This window comes from Haliaeetus albicilla, unplaced genomic scaffold (genome assembly GCF_947461875.1).
Source record: "Haliaeetus albicilla unplaced genomic scaffold, bHalAlb1.1 scaffold_165, whole genome shotgun sequence".
Taxonomy (NCBI): Eukaryota; Metazoa; Chordata; class Aves; order Accipitriformes; family Accipitridae; genus Haliaeetus; species Haliaeetus albicilla.
In genome coordinates, this window is record NW_027212551.1 from 61 (window position 1) to 18,749 (window position 18,689).

At 52.5% G+C, this 18,689-nt stretch overlaps 1 protein-coding gene across 1 annotated transcript; it reads right to left on the bottom strand.

The window, feature by feature from the left end:
- Window positions 1-619: 619 nt before the first annotated feature.
- On the bottom strand, window positions 620-12,847 carry LOC138684358 (electroneutral sodium bicarbonate exchanger 1-like; the record flags this gene model as incomplete). The annotated part of the gene is made up of 21 exons (XM_069778045.1): window positions 12,324-12,847; window positions 11,458-11,604; window positions 10,875-11,010; window positions 10,499-10,659; window positions 9,382-9,567; window positions 9,185-9,273; window positions 8,895-9,052; window positions 8,429-8,516; window positions 7,777-7,923; window positions 7,528-7,619; window positions 7,019-7,193; window positions 6,749-6,882; window positions 5,966-6,211; window positions 5,756-5,861; window positions 4,641-4,802; window positions 3,817-3,930; window positions 3,317-3,478; window positions 2,448-2,699; window positions 1,573-1,641; window positions 857-1,030; window positions 620-757 (listed from the first exon to the last, which is right to left on the bottom strand). Coding segments are annotated over exons 1-21 (3,225 nt in total), but the record flags the coding sequence as incomplete, so codon positions are not given.
- Between the last annotated feature and the right edge of the window lie 5,842 nt (window positions 12,848-18,689).

An 18,689-nucleotide genomic window follows, 5' to 3' on the forward strand; every position in this document is an offset into this window, starting at 1 on the left:
ATCTTGCCGGGGGTCCTGGCGCTTGGTGGGGCTTTACCTGTCACTGCCTTGCTTTGGGATATCCACGTCACTGGTCTTCCCCACGTTCAGCTGAACTGAACTTGCAGCAGCAGCAGCTTCCATCGCCCTCCTGGACTCCTGATGTTAAAAAGGGACAAATCACGTTCTCTGTCTTTGGTCAAAGTGGAGATAAGCTGAATGCCCAGCACAAACTTAGCAGTCTGCCCTCCCCTTCTGCCCCTTGGCAGCTATAGGTATTAGTGCAGCAGGGGAGAAACCGTTCACTCCAAAGATTTCAGGGCAGGGGGATTGTGTGTTCAAAACACGATTATGAGCAAATCTTGCCAGCAGCAGCAGCAGCACCATCTAATAATAATCATCATAATGATAATGACCTTTGTGAAAAACAACTCGTTTTAAAAATTACACCTGTATTCAACTGTTCAGCTCACTGCTACTTGAGGAAACAAAGGTTACAACGTGGGATCCAGGCTATTGGGATCTATTTCGACTGAGTGCTGATCTTCCCCCAACGTTTCCAGACAAGCTGTAAGAGAAACAGGCAATCTCACAGCCCGACGGAGATGTCCAGCCCCGAGGACCCAGCAAGCCTTACCTCTTCTTCTTCTTCTCCGGCTTCATTTCTGGCATCGTCCAACTTCTTCTTCCTTTCTGGCATAAGGTCATCCAGAAAGCCGAGCTCTCGCTTTGAGAAGCAGAAATCCATCGCTTTCCGGACAAAGACGAGAGCCAAAACCTTCACGAATAAGAGGGAAGATGCGGTGAGCTCAGAGACGATGCCACCTCTCGCTCCAACGCTGCAAACACCCCGCTGCTGAGCGGCGGCAGCTCTTACCATCATGGGAAAGATGATGGCGGCACGGGACACCTTGATGGTCCAGAGCAGGACGAGGCAGGTCAGCTGGATCACCGTGAACAAATGCACCTTTCGCAAGGGCACGTGCCGCAGGTAGATGAAATCCGGCTGGTGTTTCGCCGGCATCCAAAACAGCTTCAAGCGATCAAAGAACTGCAAAATAAAAGGGAAAGGTTGCCACCTTGGGACTGCGGCAAGTTTCTGGCCCTCTCGAGACGTGGAGGCAGTTTGCAGCATCTCGCTTGCCGTCAGAAATCCTGGATCCCACCGCGTTCCTCCTGGGAGCAGCACCCGTTTTCCCTTCGCTCCATCTATCAACCGGCTTGCCCCTGAGAGATGCCCACCAAACGGCAACTATTCCATGCCATTCCATTATTAGCATTTCTTGGCCCACTGAATCCCCCAGCGAGGATTTCCACCAGTGGTAGAAACTGCCTTCCCTTTGCACTGAATTCCCCCGCTTTCACGTAACCAAACACTGACCGGCCCTAAACCCTGAAACAGAGAGCGCTGAACTTGCCTGGTCCTCCCAGCCCTATATACCTCCTGTGCCTCCACCAATCTTTTTCTTACACAAAAGAGTTTCATTGCTTGCTCTGCGAGAAGTTCTTCCCATGCCACTGCTTTTTTCCCTGCTGCTACGGAGACAAAATACCAGGGAGCCGACATGCTGCACGCTGTAAAAGAGTCCGTACCTGAATTCCTCTGAGCGACGACACACCCATGTAGAGAAAGACGCCATAAAGCACAGGCATTGGTATAAACTGGGGGGGAAAAGAAAAAAAAAGAAAAGAATGCAATCGTTTCTTTTTCTATATTGCATTTTCAGTATTACCACCCTCTTCCACAGGCACTGCCTAAAATTGCTTGAAGCTTTCCAGCTTCCGTTCAGGCTTAGAGATGGGTCAGATTTTAACCATTAAAGATTTTGTGCGCACGAGTGAGCTAAGGCTCTGCTTTAGGCTGAACTTGGGAGTTACCTCTCCTCAGAATAATCCTATTTTCCAGAAAGGTTGGAGGAAAATAGGCGATTTCACCCGTGCTACCCTATGCCGCATTCTGTGGCGGTAGAAAAACACTTCTGCCTATTCTTGGGGCAACAGGCAAAGGCCACAGGCCTCCTTTTAGCCTAGAGACGAGATTACTTTGTGGGAGGAACGTGCAAGGAAGCCCACGGGGATGACCTCAGTCTGTTTAGCTCCTGGGAACGGCTGCTCCGGGGCGTTTGGGGAGCAAATTGCAGCCAGTAAAGGGCTGCCTGTTTGAAAGAGAGCAGACGTGCTGGTCTGAATATGCTCAACTGTAACCCATAAACATGGGCGGGCCTGAAAGGCACCCGAAAATTCAAGCAGTTGCGTTGCTCGCTCGCCTCGAGCACACCAAACGGGGGCCTGAAGGGCTGCAAAGCCTAACGGAGGCTGGTTCCCACCGTGGGTCAAGCCCCAAGGGTTGGGATCACCTCCTCCTCCTCCGCTCCACAACTAACTACTCAGGCCTGCAGAGAGGGGACTGTTTTTCGGTAACCTCCAACAAGCTCGCGGTTGTTGGGTGGTTTGCATTTTCCTCTCACCTTTAACACGGAAGTGAAGAAGACGGAGCAGCCCATGAGCACAAAGATCAGCAAGCCAGTGACTCTCTGCTCTCGTATCCCCAGAAACTTGGGTTGTTCTCCTGGAGCTGAGCAGTCAGACTCTACTTTGAGGCTATTCACGTGGGTGATGGACAGGACGGTCGCAGCCACAAACCAGGGCAGCCCCATCACAGAGCACACCCCGAGCATCACGGCCACCACAAAAAGGTCCAGGTGGTACCCGCATCCTTTCTGCAGGCAGGAAAACAAGAAACAGAGCATCCCATAGCACAAGAGCAAGGAGAACGTTGCAAGTCAGACTCAAACCCTGCTCGAGCACAAGTCAACTTCTTCAGAATTTAAAACAAGAAATGGAAACGAGTAAGGGTGTATGCAGGCTTTGCACAAGCACCTGGCGTGAAAATCTGGCAGGAGTTCAGACACAAGGGATATGGGGAGCTTGTGCGATACATACTTCTCCAAAAAAAGAACCCCACAACCCAAAACCACCCAACCATTTTTTTCACTCACAAAGAAAATTCTACCACTTGCAAGGAAGGTGTGACTCTGAGTTATCCCTGGCAGCGCATCAAAACAATTCATTCCCCGCACCTGCTGCTGCTGCCATTTTAAAACAAAAACGCGCTTCTGTATTGCTCCAAGATTAATTTGCTCCTCCAAAAGGTTGCTCATCTGAACTGCCCTGTCACTTGCTCCCTGCATCATCGTTAATCCAGGAGAGCATCCTGCCACGCAGCCTGACCTTGTCCCAAACCAATGCCTTCAGAAAGCATCGGGAATAAGAGCTTCTCCCCAGACCTGCAGCCCAGAAGGGGCTGGGGCTGGCGTCATCTCTCACAGGCCCTTACCTTCAGCTTGTGCTCCTTCCTGTTCACAATAACGGCACTGATCTGCTGGTCCATGAATATCAAGATGGTGCAGAGCAGAGCTGGGACGAGCGCAGCCAACACCGTCCACCAAGGGTTGGGTCCTATGGGGTTGATGAACCACCCGCGGTCGTCTCTGGTAGGCTGCAACAAAGCCCACACATCAGCATCGTCTCCCAGCCCAGGCACTCCACTGGCTTTCATTCTCCCCTCCCTCCCTGTGTCAGAGCACCTCCCAGCCCTGGCTTCATGTCCCCCTCTCCCGTGGGCTTCAGCAGTGCCAGTCTCCTCTTTGCAAGCACCTCTAGATACTTCTCCTGTAGGCATCTAGTTTTGGGGCCATCTTCTCCTTTCCAGGAGGAAGCAAGGCACTTGGAGGTGGAAGAGGAGATGGTCACACCACCAGCATCTCCTCCAGACTCAGCCCTGCCCTGCCCCGGCATCACCTTGTGGCACCCCCACCTGCCAAAACACCCCATTACCTTGAACGCATGGGGGACCTGGAGCTTCGGCGATGGGATCCCAACCACAAAGTCAAGGAGCACCATGATGACGATGGTGAGGAAAACAGCAAAGTCGCTCACTGTGGACCGTACCTGGGGCAAGGAACCAGAGGTGAAAGGGGCATGGCAAACAGGGCCGTAACGTGAGATGCAAGAGTTGCAGACATCCACAACATTAAGGCTGGTTAACCAAATCCCACCACCCCTCTGAGCACGTGCAGCCTGATCCCTTGCTTAGATACTGTTGCTGTGTTTGTCCCTGTGAGATCTGGTGTCAGACAATAAAAAAAGCTTAATTAGGCGGACAAGGGTTGGTTTAAGTCAAAACCTAAAAATAATAATAATAATATTAAAAATAAGAAAACAGATGCCTGCCACTACAGCTACACTCACAGCTACAATGGCAACAAGGCACTGAGGCATCCTTTAGTCCTCAAAAGGAAGCTCCTCATTTGACTCTACTTTCCGCTCGAGCACATAATGCACAGAAGGTAAGGAAAAAAAACCCCAAAACTTTGGGAAACCTGACTTCCTACTACCTGAGGAGGAAAAAAAAAAAATTAAAAAAATCAAACCCCAAAAATGTTCAGTCTGGGGCAGGTCATGAGGCAGGTGGGAAATGCTACGATGATTTTGCACTCATGGAAATGAGTGCGGGACATCCAAGCTCTTGGAGAGCTTGGCCTGCAAAGGCCAACGTTTCCCAGCTTGACCAAGGCGGGGCAAATACTGCTTAGTGCTCCGGGAAAGCCATTTTGGGAAACGAGTGTGGAGATGGACGCTGGCCACCATCTTCTGCTTACTCTGGTTGGAAAGTAGTGGCTGGTTTTAAACTTCTTCAAGAAGCTTGACAGGGCAAAGGTGGCGAAGAAGAGGATGCAGCACCAGAGGAACACGTCAGGCGTGTAGGGGCCGTCGCGTCCACAGGCAGGTCCTTGAAACTCCCCACGCAAATACCGACATTCCTGGAGAAACAGAGCGTCAGGACACAAAGGCAGTGCACGTGCGGCAGGGAAACCTCGCATAGCTAGGGGGTTTTGAGGATCTTGGTCCAAGATCCACGACCCTGTAACTGCTCCTGCCAATTATATTTAATTTATTATATGAGCTCCTGCTCATTATATTTAATGAGCAGCAGCAGCAGCTGAACAAGTGACACATCGAACTACAGAGCGGAGAAATGAGATGTGAGGGGACACCATACCACACACCCTCGGCACGTCCTCTGCCTGCCATTTGAGCAATCGTGGCTAGAGAAGACACCAGAGGGAAGAGGAAACACTGGAAACTCTTGGGGATAGAGAGAGAGGGAAGAGGGAAGGAGGGCTAAAGACAACCATGGTAGGAAAGGAGGAGAAGAGACAAATCATCCCGTCCCAGGGGAGGGCTCGCAGAACCTGGCCAAGAGGGCATGAAGGCCACCATAAGAGCCTGCCGCCCTAGGCCCGGGCTCTGCTTCCAGCAACAACAGCCTGAGAGGCTGCTCAGACATGCAAATTTATGCATGTACCTACAGACAGCACTGAACGAGAAAGCAAGGCCTGGAGTTACTAGGAACCCATTAAGGAGACCAATTACTATCTTTCAAGCATGAACTTAAGTCCTACAACTTCTACAATAATCAAACCACCCACTACTTAACCTTCCTCCCAGTCAGAAATACTGTCCTGCAACAGGCCTGAGGGGGACGCTTGCTACCCACAACGTTGGGGACCAGGTAGACTGGGACAAGGTGGACTCTCCTCCCCAGGACCAAGCGGGTTAAAACCACACGCTAGATTTAAGCAAGGACTTTTCCGAGCAGCACTAGCACAGTTTGAAGCCCATCATTCCCTGAAGGGCTCTGACTTCTGCACCATGCAAATGCCCCTGGACCCCATGGCCGCGGCGCGAGGAAGCAGTGGCTCGGGGCACTTACGGTCACCGTGAGGTTTTCCCAGGCGATGCCAGACACGTTGATCTTGTTGCTCGCCCAGAAACGCAGCGTTTCGTTGCTGGGATGGGTCGGTGCCTCACACTTACAGCTGGCAGGAGAGAAGCCAAGACAGGGGTAAGGGAAAGGCGATGGAGGTGCAGCCCGGAGCTCCTGCCAAGGGGCAGCAGCTTTCTCAGGGGGAAAGAAACCCACTAGTAGCTGGTGAGGAAGTCCAGCTTGCTGTGCATGTGCACAGGGTAGGTGTCTCGCAGGTGACTCAGCTTCTCCAGAGCCTCGTAGATGAAGATGATGCAGATGAGGGAGGCAAAGGCTTCTTCCGTGAAGCGGGTGACGTAGCACACCAAACAGCTGGCGTCGGTGGCCACCAGCACTATGCACAAGAAGGCGGTCCACAGCCCAATGCACGCCCGCAGAGACAGATAGGAGAGCGTGTACTCCCTGGGAAAGCAAAATGAAACAAAGGCTGGAAAGGCCAGCAAGAGGCCCTGAGCCATGCCTGCCTTCGGGGAAAGCGGGGAGCAATTTTGGAGCGTGTCAAGGCTGCGGATGGGAAATGCAGTTTCCACGTACTACTACAGAGAGCCTCGGGGCTGTGGTGCAGGGGGTAGACCCACAGGAGGAGAGGCCAATTATTTAGTTACCACTGTTTAACAAGGATCTTGTGTTAACACCTTGGAGGCTGCTTGAGGTCAGGTCCCTCTTGGGCCAGGTGGTGTTCTCCCACATCACCCTGACGCCCTAACACTGAAACCAGCTGGGTTTGCACCCAGTCACCTGCTGCCAGCAACCTGGGGCTTAATAATAAACCTTATGGCAACAAGGGTGGTTTATCTCCCACCAAAGCCATCGCAACAAAAGGACTGTCACTAAAATCTAGCAACTACCCCTAAGAAAAAGAAAAGAAAAGCATCTTTTCTCCATCACTGCCCCCTTCTGAAGGCTCTCACAGCACCCAGCTGCGGCAGCCAGCCTTACTTGCAGAACTTGTAGAGGATCTTCTCAAACACGAGGACGGGTCCGGTGCTGCCGAGGATGGTGAGAGGTTGGCCGGCAAAGAGGCAATACACCACGCCGGCCATGGACGCGCCCAGCAGCGACTCCATGGCACTCTGTCCGGGGAAGAGAGGCAGCCGTGAGTAAATAAAGCGTTAGGGAGAAACAAAAACCAAAGCCAATTCACTGCAGCAAGGACTTTGGCCTGAGTTTGATCCTCCCCCATGCCCCCCAACAGAGAGAGGTGCTCACTATGTGGCCATTGGTCGCCTCCCCCAGCAGTCCCCCAAAGGTGATGACAGGGGACATGCAGGCACAGTAGAGGAAGAGGAAGGACGCCAGGCACTGCAGGCTCAGACCATCCCGGAAGTCGCTCCAGAACCACGGGGCTTTCCGCTTCACATCCAGGCTCAAACCTCCAAAGAGCCTGCAGGAAGGAAAAAGAAGAGAGTCTGTTCTCTTGGAGGAACACGCTGACTTTGCTTTGCTGCAGAAGGGCAATCACAAGCACAGAGTAACTTTCGTGGCTAAAAAGAAGCACCCTCCTTCATCCCAAATCAAGGAAACCTGCATGCAATGGTGATGGCTGGGGCTGAGCCCAGCCGCCCAGATCTCCCCCCTGCCCAGCCCAGGGGACCAAGCTGGCAATGTGGAGCCCCTTCACTGAACCAGCTAACCCCAAAGACCTGCTAGAAGGGAAGGTGCCTGCTCAGATTTGAGAGGCAAACAGAAAAAAAAACCCAAACTGTTAAAGCTCCCACCTTCCCGTCCGCTGCAGTTCAGGGCCACTGTGTTTCTCCAGCGTGCTGTGAGAAGCACTGTCATCAAGAGCTCCTGGCATCTTCCTTTTTTCCTGTTAAAATGGAAGTAAGATAAAGCTATGGACTTGTAACCGCTGGCTTGTCTTGCGTCTGGTCTGGCTCTGTGACTGTGTCAGAGTGGGACCTTGTGAATTTGGGCCCCTGAACAGCATCCCCAGCCGTCCTGCCCGTCCCCCTCGCGCCTCCCACCTGCGAAGGGACGTTTTTCGGGGGCTCGATTCGGATCGATGGATCCCACTCTCCTGGCGGCAAGACCGTGACCTGATCCAGAAACTCGTCGATGCCAGCCACGAGGTCAGCCCCGTTCTTGGCTTTATAGGCAACGTCACGGAAAACCTGCCAATAGAAGACAACCTGGTGAGAGGACAACCCAGCTCGGATGTCCTAACCAGTGCAATAAGCTCTTGGCTAAACGCAAGGCTTTCTCCCCAAAATTTCCTGCTGGAAAGGGCAGGAAATATGCCCCCAAAAGGAAAAATCTGTGCATCGGGGCATTTGTAATCATCTCCCCCACGAGGCCCCCGTCCCCCATGGCACACCATACCCTTCTGCTTAAAGAGCAAGAGAAGTTTTACTGGCCCTGGCAATGCCACCACTGGGGACAGCGTGCTGGGGAACCCGGCGAGAAGGATGAGGTGCAGGATGCACCCCGGGTGGGATTTCAGCCTCCAGGATGTGGGGTGATGCAAATCTGCGTGTTTGCTTTGGGGTGAGAAAGAGGGCTGGGCTATTTGGAGAGCTGCGGGCAGCTGGGACAGCAAATCCTCTTCCTCACTACTTCAGAGACAGGGAGAGCTGAAGAAAGGCAAAAATGACCCGGAGCTATCTCATCTTGTCGCACCTCATCCGTCATGATAGTGGCCATGGACCTGCCGATCTCATGGTACTGATGGGCTTTTCCTTCTGGTCCAAGCAAAACAAACAGGAACCTGGGCAAGAAAAACAAAATGAGAGAGAGAAGAAGGTGTCCTTGCTCCAAGAGCACCCAAGGAAAGCCCTGGCAGCTCCCAGCCCAGAGCGTGGCTCAAGACGGGACACGTAGGCTCAGCGACGCCGCGATGAATTTGAAATTCTTCAAAACCGACGGCAAATTTAATTTGGGGGCCAACTTTCATTACAATTGGCCAATGGGTTTAAAAGCTACAGCAGGGAATGGAGAAACGAAGGCGAGGAGATGTGGGTGGGGGAAACGTGCTTGCTCCCCCTCCCACTAGCCTTGTTCCCTTGGGACACCAAACTGATGCCTGCAGCTTGATGTTTGGTTGGGTGTCTTTTTTACGGAAAAAATTTGCGCTTCTCATTCGCACCTTGTTGGGATGGGAACTTCCGTCATGCCTGAGAGGAGGACAGCCGGGCTCAGGCGGACAAATGCCACGATGGGCTGGTGAAGGAAATCCAGCTCTCCTACGAGCACGTTGGATGCTTCAGCCCCGGTGGGAATTTTCTTCATGAAGTGCAGCTCCGCCTGGGCACGACAAGCGATTTTCAGGCAATTACCCCAAAAGCAAAGCCCACAGCACTCTGCAGCACACTCTGCAGCCAAGTTTGCAAGAGCAAATCTGGCCCTAAAGGCGTAAGAAAGCTACGAGTGTCTCACCTTGCTTAAATCCATTGCTCCGCTCTCAGGGTTCACCCCATCTTTAGCTTCCGCAGCGGTGGGAGAAGGACAAGGGGTGATTGTTTGGGCTGGTAGGAAAAAGAAAGACACTCAGAAAGATGGACAAGGAGCAACTGGGACGCTTCTCCTTTGCCCGGACAAGTCTAATGGGGCCACAGCCCTGCAGAAACCCTCACCTGGCTTGTAGAGGAGGTGCAGGTCTGACTGCCTCTTGCTCACATCAGCAAACGAGCAGACAGCGGGGAGAAGGGTGGTTGTCTTCTCGTTCTGATGGTGGTGCTTCCTCAAAAGGACTTCTCGAACTCGCGCCCGCGTGTGCTCGTCAAACTCCGTGGACTGTTCTTGCTGGGCCAGGATCATATCTGAGGATGGCAAAGGGAAACAAAGCCATCAGAGCAGAAACCCCAACAAGTCCCGACCCCCAAAGCCCCCAGGGAAGGCTGTGCCACACAGGCTGTACCCTAATGCCGGCTCAGCCTTGCATAGCAAGGCTTTTTAATAATGTTCAGCCTTTGCAGCGAAAACGAGAATTTTCTTTTGCTAAGAAACATCACCCAAGTGCTTATTCATCATTCCGCTAAGATAAATATTTCCCATTCTAAAGAACGCAATTTTCTTGCCCGACCTGGCCTTTCTGACTCTACACGTTTACCCAAATTATAAGCAATCTATAGCACAGACGTTCCCAGAGTTTCCCGTGCTGATCGAGTGCAATTTGCCGAGCCCAGGGAGAAACGTGCTAAGAACGGCTCCGACTTCTCCAGCCCTTGAAAGGGCTGAATGGAGACCTGCCGCCAGTCAAAGATAACTTCTCCAAAGCGGCTTTTGCAATTAACTTCAAGTATCTTCCCCACAGAAATACACTGCTTGGTCATCGCCAGATAAACTCTGCCTTAAAACTCTTAAAAGCTGGATGTTAAGGCAAAAGTAAAAAAAAGAATGCGAGGAAACAGCTTGTAAGAAATAGTTCCTTTAAGGAGGTTCAGCTCTTACGCAGACTCCGTATTTCTAAGAGCAGCCTGCTAAGCCCTGACACACGCTCCTTTTTGGCTGCAGAATATTCTCTAGTGGCTTCTCCAACCCCACAGACTGCTTTCAAAAGGACCCCGTATTGGAATAAAAAAAGGGTGCGATGTTGCACGCCCAGTCTACATCCAAAAACAGCTCATGAGAAAAACACAGTGGCACTTCTGGAAAAGGACGTGCCATTGGGGCAGGGTTTGATTTGGGAGTGAAGAGCACCGTGGCGAGCTGAGCTCGGCTGTTCCCGGAGGGATGCAGCGCCCACGGTACCTGCAATCTCTTCGATGCTGTTGGCACAAATGTCCAGCAGCACCGACCCCTTGCTGATGCAGCTCCTCAGCTCGGAGAGGCTGTGCAAGGACAGCGTGCCAACGTAGGGCTTGCTCCAGCGCTCGCCGCCGTCTTCCACGTCCTCCTCAAACTTCAGCCACCTGCGGACATCGGGTGCGATCAGCCCCATTGCAAGAAAACAGCCCCCGCTCTGCAACCCCTTTGACAGAGCCACGGGGTGGCAAGAGGAGAAGGCTCCTCGTGCCGCCACCTGCAGCTGCAAAAGCTTCGCGTCCTGGAGAGGAGAAAGCAGAGCCCACGGGCGCTGCCGGTGCGGGGACTCCTCTCCCACCGCAGCCAAGCAGCGGGGATTTACCTTGCCGTTTCCTTCCACTCGGCATCTCGGCCCTCTTTTACGCAGATCTCATCCAACTCGGAGAACAAGTGGTGAGGGACGTGCTGCTCGTCCTCCTTGGTCCTGAGAATGAACTGCACCCGCTGGGACGGGGAGCCTGGGGGCAGAAGGCAAAGACCCATCCCGTTACCGCGCCTGAACACAGCTCGTCACGCTCACGTGCAAAGTGGCCATCAGCACCAGTGCAGCCATAAACACTGGGCTGGCCCCTCTCCCCTGCGTCTGTCTGGGCTTGCACAGAGCCGTGGAGAAGGAGAAGCATCTAGTCCACCTCTGCATAAGGATGGGCTGCTTTCCTTCCCCACATTGCCATTTTTAAAGCCAGGATCCCTCTAAGGAAGACGAGCCTAAACCCATTAGGCATTTAACTGCATTAAAAAAAAAAAAAAAAAAAAAAAAGTAAAACTTAGGAAAAAGAGGGCGTTGCGCAATAAGGCCACTACTTTCCCTCGGAAGAACAGCAACTCACTCAAACTAGCCACGGGGACCTGCTTGCAGAAGGCCCCAGCGCCCACGCTGCCCCCAGGAGTTTAGCGAATGCCGCGGTGGGACTTACAGTGGTAGCCCTGCTCTGTCGGGGCAGAGTCCTTCTCCCGTTCCCCTTCCCGATGCTTCTGGCTGTGGCGTCGGTGATGCCGGTGGCTCTGCCTAACCAGTGGCATCCGCGCGCCCACGTACAGGGTCCGGTGGCCTGCGAAAAAGCAGCGTTTTTTGCAGCACTCTCGGCATTGCGGCAATGGTTGAGGTGGCCGGTGCCTTGCTAAGCCACGGTTAAATCCCAGGAGCAACGCCAGCTTCCCTTAATGTTATTTTCACTGGACCTCCTTTTTTCCAAGCCTATTTTACTCGAGCTTTGCAACAGCACAGCAACAACAAGTGTTGGCTCCGGGTCATCTAAAAGTGCCCCCAGAGTATCGGACCTCTTCTCAAATTCCAGCTTCGGCTGGACAACACTCAGACTTGCTCATTAAGCAGCAACACAAGCTAATTCTTTTCAAAATCGCTGTATGGCACGAGGCGACAAGAGACGATCAAATCACTCCCATCGTAATGAACTCCAGAACAAAAAAAGAAAATCACAGCCCCGCGTCTGCAGCCCTGAAATGATTCTCCTGACATGATTCTCCTGACCTCTCCAAGCCAGGAGCAGCCTCTGCGAGAAAAAAAGCCGTGAATTATCGAGCCCCATGGCTACAACTCACACCGTGGCCTCCCGGGGGGCTTCTTCCCTCCGTTTAAAAAGCCGTAATAGTAAAAAACGTGACAATAACTGTGCTGCTTTATTGAGAAGCGCGGCACGTTTTGCTGCACATGATGCGACACCCAACAAGGCACACAGGAGAGACTTTGTGCAATGGGAAAACGCACTGGGCTGGTGGCTCCTCTACCAGGATCTCAGCAGAGACTCACCTTCCAACTCCTCCTTCTCATAGCAAACACTGACAGCGTTGCTCCTTCTTCCCCGGTCAATCACTGCCTCCTCGTCATGTCTCTGTTTAGCAACGACAAGAAGGGAAAAGTTGGGGCTGGGGGTGGAGAGCTCCCTTACGTCCTCCCAGCCATCATCCACCCCTGCGTCCACGCGAGTCCACGAGCCATCACGCCTCTGCGTGCCTCCTCCTCCTTCAGGCACAGCCCTAAAACCACGGACTTGTAGGAGGTTTTTCTTCCCATACGCAAATAAAACAGCCCATAACATCACCTGTACTGTATACCACGAGAGTCTGGACGTATTTAATACAGCAGGAGAGGGATGAGTGTTTCAGACCAAACAAACCCACCTCCTGCTTTGATCTTGAGGTTCCTGTCTAAAAAAGTGATTTCCAAACTGGAAAAAAAAAACCCAACCCACAAAACTGCACTTTTGAGCCCCGGCCGTGCTACCTGTAACTCTTCCAGAAGTGTCATTTTGTAACCCCCGTTGGGGTTCATCCTCACGTCAGTCACTGGGTTTTGGGGACAACTGAACCTCCAGGTCAGTCAGGGGGCCCGATTCCCCAGGGACTGATGGAGTAGCCCTCACGGGAGGAGCTAAGCGGCACCCAGTGTGCACCAACTCCAGAGACACAATAGGGACCATTATGAAATCACAAGCTATGATGCGGATCCAGGCAGCTACTTAAAGCCACGCACCCCTAGACCCTTCCCGCTTGGAAAACTTAGTGCCTGGGGAGAAGCCAGCTCTGCTTTGAGCAAAAACTCTCCAGAACAGAGAAACTTCCTGCATGAGAGGTATCAGGCTCAAAAGTGTGCAGAAGGAAAACCCTTCACAGGCTCGTTCGCCCTCCTGAGAAGCAAAGCCCATTAGCAGCAGCATGTTTTCTCTCTTTTTCTTTCTAACAGTAGAGCTGAAGCTCTAGCATCCTGAGCATAACAGGAGGTACAAATACGGTAGGGAAAAAGAATATCTTACTGGATCAATGGGTAGATTCAGAAAAAAACCCTGCTACACAGTAGTTTATCCTGACTGCTAGCTAGAACCGAGAAGACTGCTTTCTCCACCTGGTTCCGGTGGAACATACTACCCGTCTAGGACGGCTGCATCTGAGGAACAAGAATTAGTTATCTGCAATACAAGGAATAACAATGAGTCATTTTGTGTCGTGATATTCATCAGACTGCACAGAGAAACAAGAGACAAATGCATTTGAATAACCATGTCTTGTGTTACGTTTTAACCACTTAACATTCCATGAGAAATACCCCAAGAGCTCAGGAAGAAAGAGCAGAAAGACAGGAGACAGGTGAAAGCCTAGAGCACCAGCTAGACGGAATGAAAGACCCTCTTCCTTCTCTGAAGCTTCAGCAAGGCTTCCTTCACCTGCTTGTTCCTCCGACTGTAAATGACGGGGTTCAAACTGGGGCTGACGAGACTGCAGAAAAGGGAAAGAACTTTCTCCCTCCCAGAGGAGTTACCGCTCCCGGGCCCCGCGTACATGAAGATGGCGTTTCCATAAAAGACACCCACCACGGTCGGGTGGGAGCCACACGTGGACAAGGTTTCGTGCCATCCTGGCACAGAGCGGATGCGCAGATCGGTGGCCGGGGTGTCCAGGGAGGAAATCAGGATTAAGGCTAAAGGCAAGAGGAAGAAGCACACACAAATAGCAAAGATCAGGACTTTATTGGCAGGAGCGGCAGTGCAGGCCAGCTTTAAGACAGCAAGAACTTCACAGGAGAAGTGGACAACCTCGCAGGGGCCGCAGAAAGGCAGGTGTAAAGCCAGAGAGGCTTGCAGTGTACCAAATACGGACGCCAAAGCCCACAAAACCGTGGCAAGGCTGAGGCGCAGCCTCCAGATCATGATGAGGGCATAGCGCGGGGGACGGCAGATTGCCACGTAGCGAACATGAGACATCACGGCCAGCAGCACGCACGCTGTAAGTGCAAAGATTAAATAAAGATGGATCTGTGCCCCACACCCAGCAACGGAGAGGGTTCTGCCTTGTCCAAGGAGGCTCCTTAGCATACGGGGGACATTGCTGGAGGCGTAGCAGATGTCCCCGATGGAGAAGTGGCAGAGGAAGAAGTACATGGGGCTGTGGAGGCAGTAGTCCAGGCAGATAAGCAGAAAGACAAGTGCGTTTCCCATCAGAGTGGCAGAGCAGAGGGCAGAGAAAAGGCCAGAGGCAGCGCTGCAGGGCTGGGGTGCTGCAGAACCCCAGGAGGACGAATTCTGTGACAGTCGTTTCATTCTGCACGCTGTGCTGGAGGTGAGGCAGCACAAACTGCGACCACGGAGTTCTGGAAGCGAAGGAGCAAGGAAAAGGAAAGAAAAAGGAGAGTTTTCCTAAGAATGTTGTGTCCTTCTTTACTCTTTACGCTGCAGCTCCCTTCTCCCTGTTTTTCCCTCTGACTCCAGTGAAAGGTGCGTACCACCCTCCCCATGCTGAGCGACGCACATCTGAATTGCAAGCTCCAATCTCTCTGCAAACTTTGAGCAGTTTGACCAATCTCGCACAACTTTGCTGCCTAGCTTGCCCTTGAAGTCCTTCTTTTCCTGGGTTGGGTTTGGGTTTTTTTTGCAGGGGGTGGGGAGGGGCAGGGTGTGGTGTCGCTGTTGGAGAAGATAAGATGATGAAGATTGCAGGTGTCGATTAAGGTGAAGTCAGAACAACTTCAAAGCAGCTATTTTAAATTAAGTCCATATTAAAAGGAATGCACAGTTCACAGAATAATTCCAGTTTTACCATTAAACCAACCAGCGTTTCCAAGCCACTGCTGTGTCCTCTTTACCTTCGTGAAATGCATTCCTATTGAATCCTGCAGTTGCTTGATCCAACTCCCCTTCCCAGCAGGGAGGCTACTGCAGGCCCGGGAAGGTCAGGCAGAACATCACCTTGGTTCCTGCTGTGCAGCTGCTCGCCGTTACCAGTTTCGCAGGGTGCTGGTCAAGGTCCCTGGGCATCCCCTGGCACTTGTCTCCACGCGGCTCTCTGGTCTCCAAGATCTTCCGCCACTTCCAGGATATTTCCTCCAGCCAGGATCTTCACCTTTTCCTTCCTGGGTCCCTTTCTTCTCTTCAAGATCCCTTCTTCTTGCTGGGAACCCTTCTTTTTGCCACCACCTCTTCTTTCTGGAACCCCATGCCCCCACTTTTCCCAATCTAAGTTGTCTATGTGAGCAGTACGAGGCCTGATCAGCCTCCGAATTAAGGCTTCTGGCTCCTAGCTCTGTATTAACTGTAGGATTCGGGACATGCCACTTTTGCTTATTCCAGGTGTTACCCAAATTTACAACCAGCCCACGCTGGCTGCGTGTAGCAAGAAGCAGGCTTCTGCTTGACAGCTCAGAATTCAGTTTCAGACATTCACACGCACAGACCTTGCCACACACGTGCACCCCGTCACGTCTTGCCTGGTAACCTTCACAGTTTGAGCCAGTTTTTTGTCTACGGCCGGGCTTCAGAGGCAGGGCATGGCCACAGAAGCGCATCCCCCCCGTCAGTCTGTGAGCTGAGCAAGCGAGAGTCAATACTTGTCTGGTGAGCCTCATACCCAGGCAATGTGGGCGATCCCTCTCCTGCGACAGCCCTGGCAAAAGCCACAGCAGGGTGCTCCCTTGCCTCTGCCTAGGTCACTGGGGTTCCCCTGCCTGCCATTGCTCCTTTGTCCTCCTCTGTGTTTGTGGAGATGAACCTTTAACCACACAACTTAACACCTACAACGCCGGGAAAAAGAGAGGCTGCAGAGGGTCCAGCAGGGAAGGTCGCCGATGTAAAATGCTCTTTGTGAGAGGCAGCACACCCAGCTCACCTCCTTGCTCCTGAGCTGCTCTATCGGAAGCACTGCGTGCAGGACGCTCTGCTCAACAGGCTGTGTCTGTCTCTGACTGCCTTGTCCTTGCTACAGCACCGTGTGCTGGGGGAACGCCACGGAGAGCAAGGAGGACGCTCTTTCCCCAGGAGCAACGGAGGGTGCTCAGCTGAGTGCTGCTGCAGGGGCCAAAGTGGGGCAGGCAGGCAGGCAGGGGAAGGCAGGAACGAGGGAGCTGGGAGTAACCGGCCAGTCTGGGAGATGCCCGAGAGGCTTGAGAACCCTGTAAGCACAGGACAAGCTTAGAGGAGGAGGTTCAACGTGAGGCCCTGTGCTTAACCATCCCCTCCAGATCTGGACCTTCTCTGCTTCCCGAGTTACCGTGCAGTTTAACAGCCTGGTGCAGAGATCCTGACTGGGAGATCACTGTACCTCCAGGAGTTAGGGATCCACCTAACAGTTAACCTGAGCGGGTGCAGGTCTGTGCCGTGCTGTACCTACAGCGTGGCCTTCAGGCTGTGTCCCTACACATGTCCCTTGGCCGCAGGATAAACGGAGCTGGTTGACTGTAACAGAGGAGCCTCCAGGCAGCTCCTGCTTGGTACCAGCGATTACGCCACCTGCGCGGCCCTGCCGTTATCTAAAGTACAGCAAGAAGTCCGCGCGTGAACATCCTTTACGCATAGAGTTGTTTTCTTCTAAGAAAAGTTGTATAACACCGTGAATGACCAAAAGGAGGAACTTCTCCACAGGCAGGATCTGTACAGTGTGCCAAGGGAAAATCCATCTGGGGTCTGCCCAATGCTGCATGAACGCAGGGTCCCCAGCGTCTGAAGGGACCTAAGATTTACTTGCTACCTAGATGCCTCTTCTTGCTGCCTGTACGCCTTCTTCCTGGCTACCTCGCCTCCCAAGATCTTGCCCACCCCCCGCCTACTGGGGAGGGGGGGAATGTTAGAGAGACAGCCTCGATGCTGTGCCAGCACTGCTCAGCCATGGCCAAAACACTGCTGTGTTATCAACAGCTTTCTAGCTACCAGTACAGAGCACAGCACTACGAGGGCTGCTGTGGGGTAAAGGAACTCCAACTCAGCCAGACCCAATACAGAAGGAAAGTGGAGGAACAACAGAGGGGGCAGCCCAGGGACACAGAGCCCCAGGTCTCATCTGGCCACTCCTGTGACCATACGGTGTATTCAAAATCAAATACCTGAAGTGCTCCCTTAGATGCAGTTTACAGCCCGGGGACAAGAAGGTGGCAGTTCTGCATTTTGCAGCTTCCAGGCTGATGGCAGAGCCAAAGCAAAAAAAAAAAAGAAACCAAACCAAACCAAGAGAGGTAAAACTGGAGCGCAGGGAGCAAATGCTTTTCTTTCACCTTAGGCCAACTGCTCAGACGCTCTCTATGCTGCCCTGCCACAGAGGGCATCCCTCTCGTACCAGTAAGAGACATAAGAGTGAATTAAAGCCAGGACCCCAAACCAGAACAAAAACCCGGTCGTGATGAAGAAGAAAGTGGAGAATGCATCAAATATAACAGAAAATTATTTTGGACGTTCCCAGTTTACATTTGGAAAAAAGAGAAAAAAAAAAAGAAGAGGAATTAGGTATTAAAAGAGCAGCACTGAATGATAAAGCAGTAGCAGTCCCTCTACCACTACAAACCCACACCCCCACACGCACGTACGCACGCAGACTTAACACCACCAAACTCCCATTGACTGTGACGTTCACCTCAGCTTGCTGGTCTAGAGATACTGAATGCCTGAAGCACACCAAGGATAACTGAAAACGTCTGCATGGCTTTAATGGGAATCCTCCAACTGAAACAAAGCGCTTTCTCCCTCCGTCTCCGTTGGCACATCCCCAAGTCACGCTCTCACTCCTCTCCTTCAAAGTCAAGATTCCTAAACGTGAAAAGCGGGAGTGGGGAAAGGCGAAGGGAAGAGAAAAAGAGGGAGAGCATCATCAGTGGAAGACCTGCCAGCTGCTGCTGATTCAGCCCTGTTCGGGGGACCACCCCAGCAGAGAGGAGCTGGTTTGCATGCCACGGTCCTCACTGCCTGTTCCCAGGGACAGGCCGTTTGCTCAGCCTTGCCGGCCAAAGCGTGGGAAAAGCATAGGCGTGCGCCGTCGCTTGCAGAGGAGCACGGTCATGTTCACGTGCAATCCTTTACCTTTTTCCTCCCTGGATTCAAAGGGTTTCTGTCTTCAAAGTGAGAGCCTTCCATACGGTCGTTTGTGACATTTCATCCAGGGTAATAATCTCAGAAAGATCAGTCCTGCAATAAATATTTTACATAGCAATCCGTGATTATGGGAACTGATGCCACCAAGGGCATTAGCATCAGCAAGAGGAACAGCGGAGCCCCGAGAATCAAAGCTCCGCATAAGCGTGGGAGGTTTTGCTGGATGAGGAGTTTTGGGAGGCAAGCCGGGGAGCCGCAGAGCAACAGCTCTGTGCAAAGGCTCTTGCTGGGGTTTAGCCCCGGTCCGGGTTCCCAAGCCACTGCTGGTACAG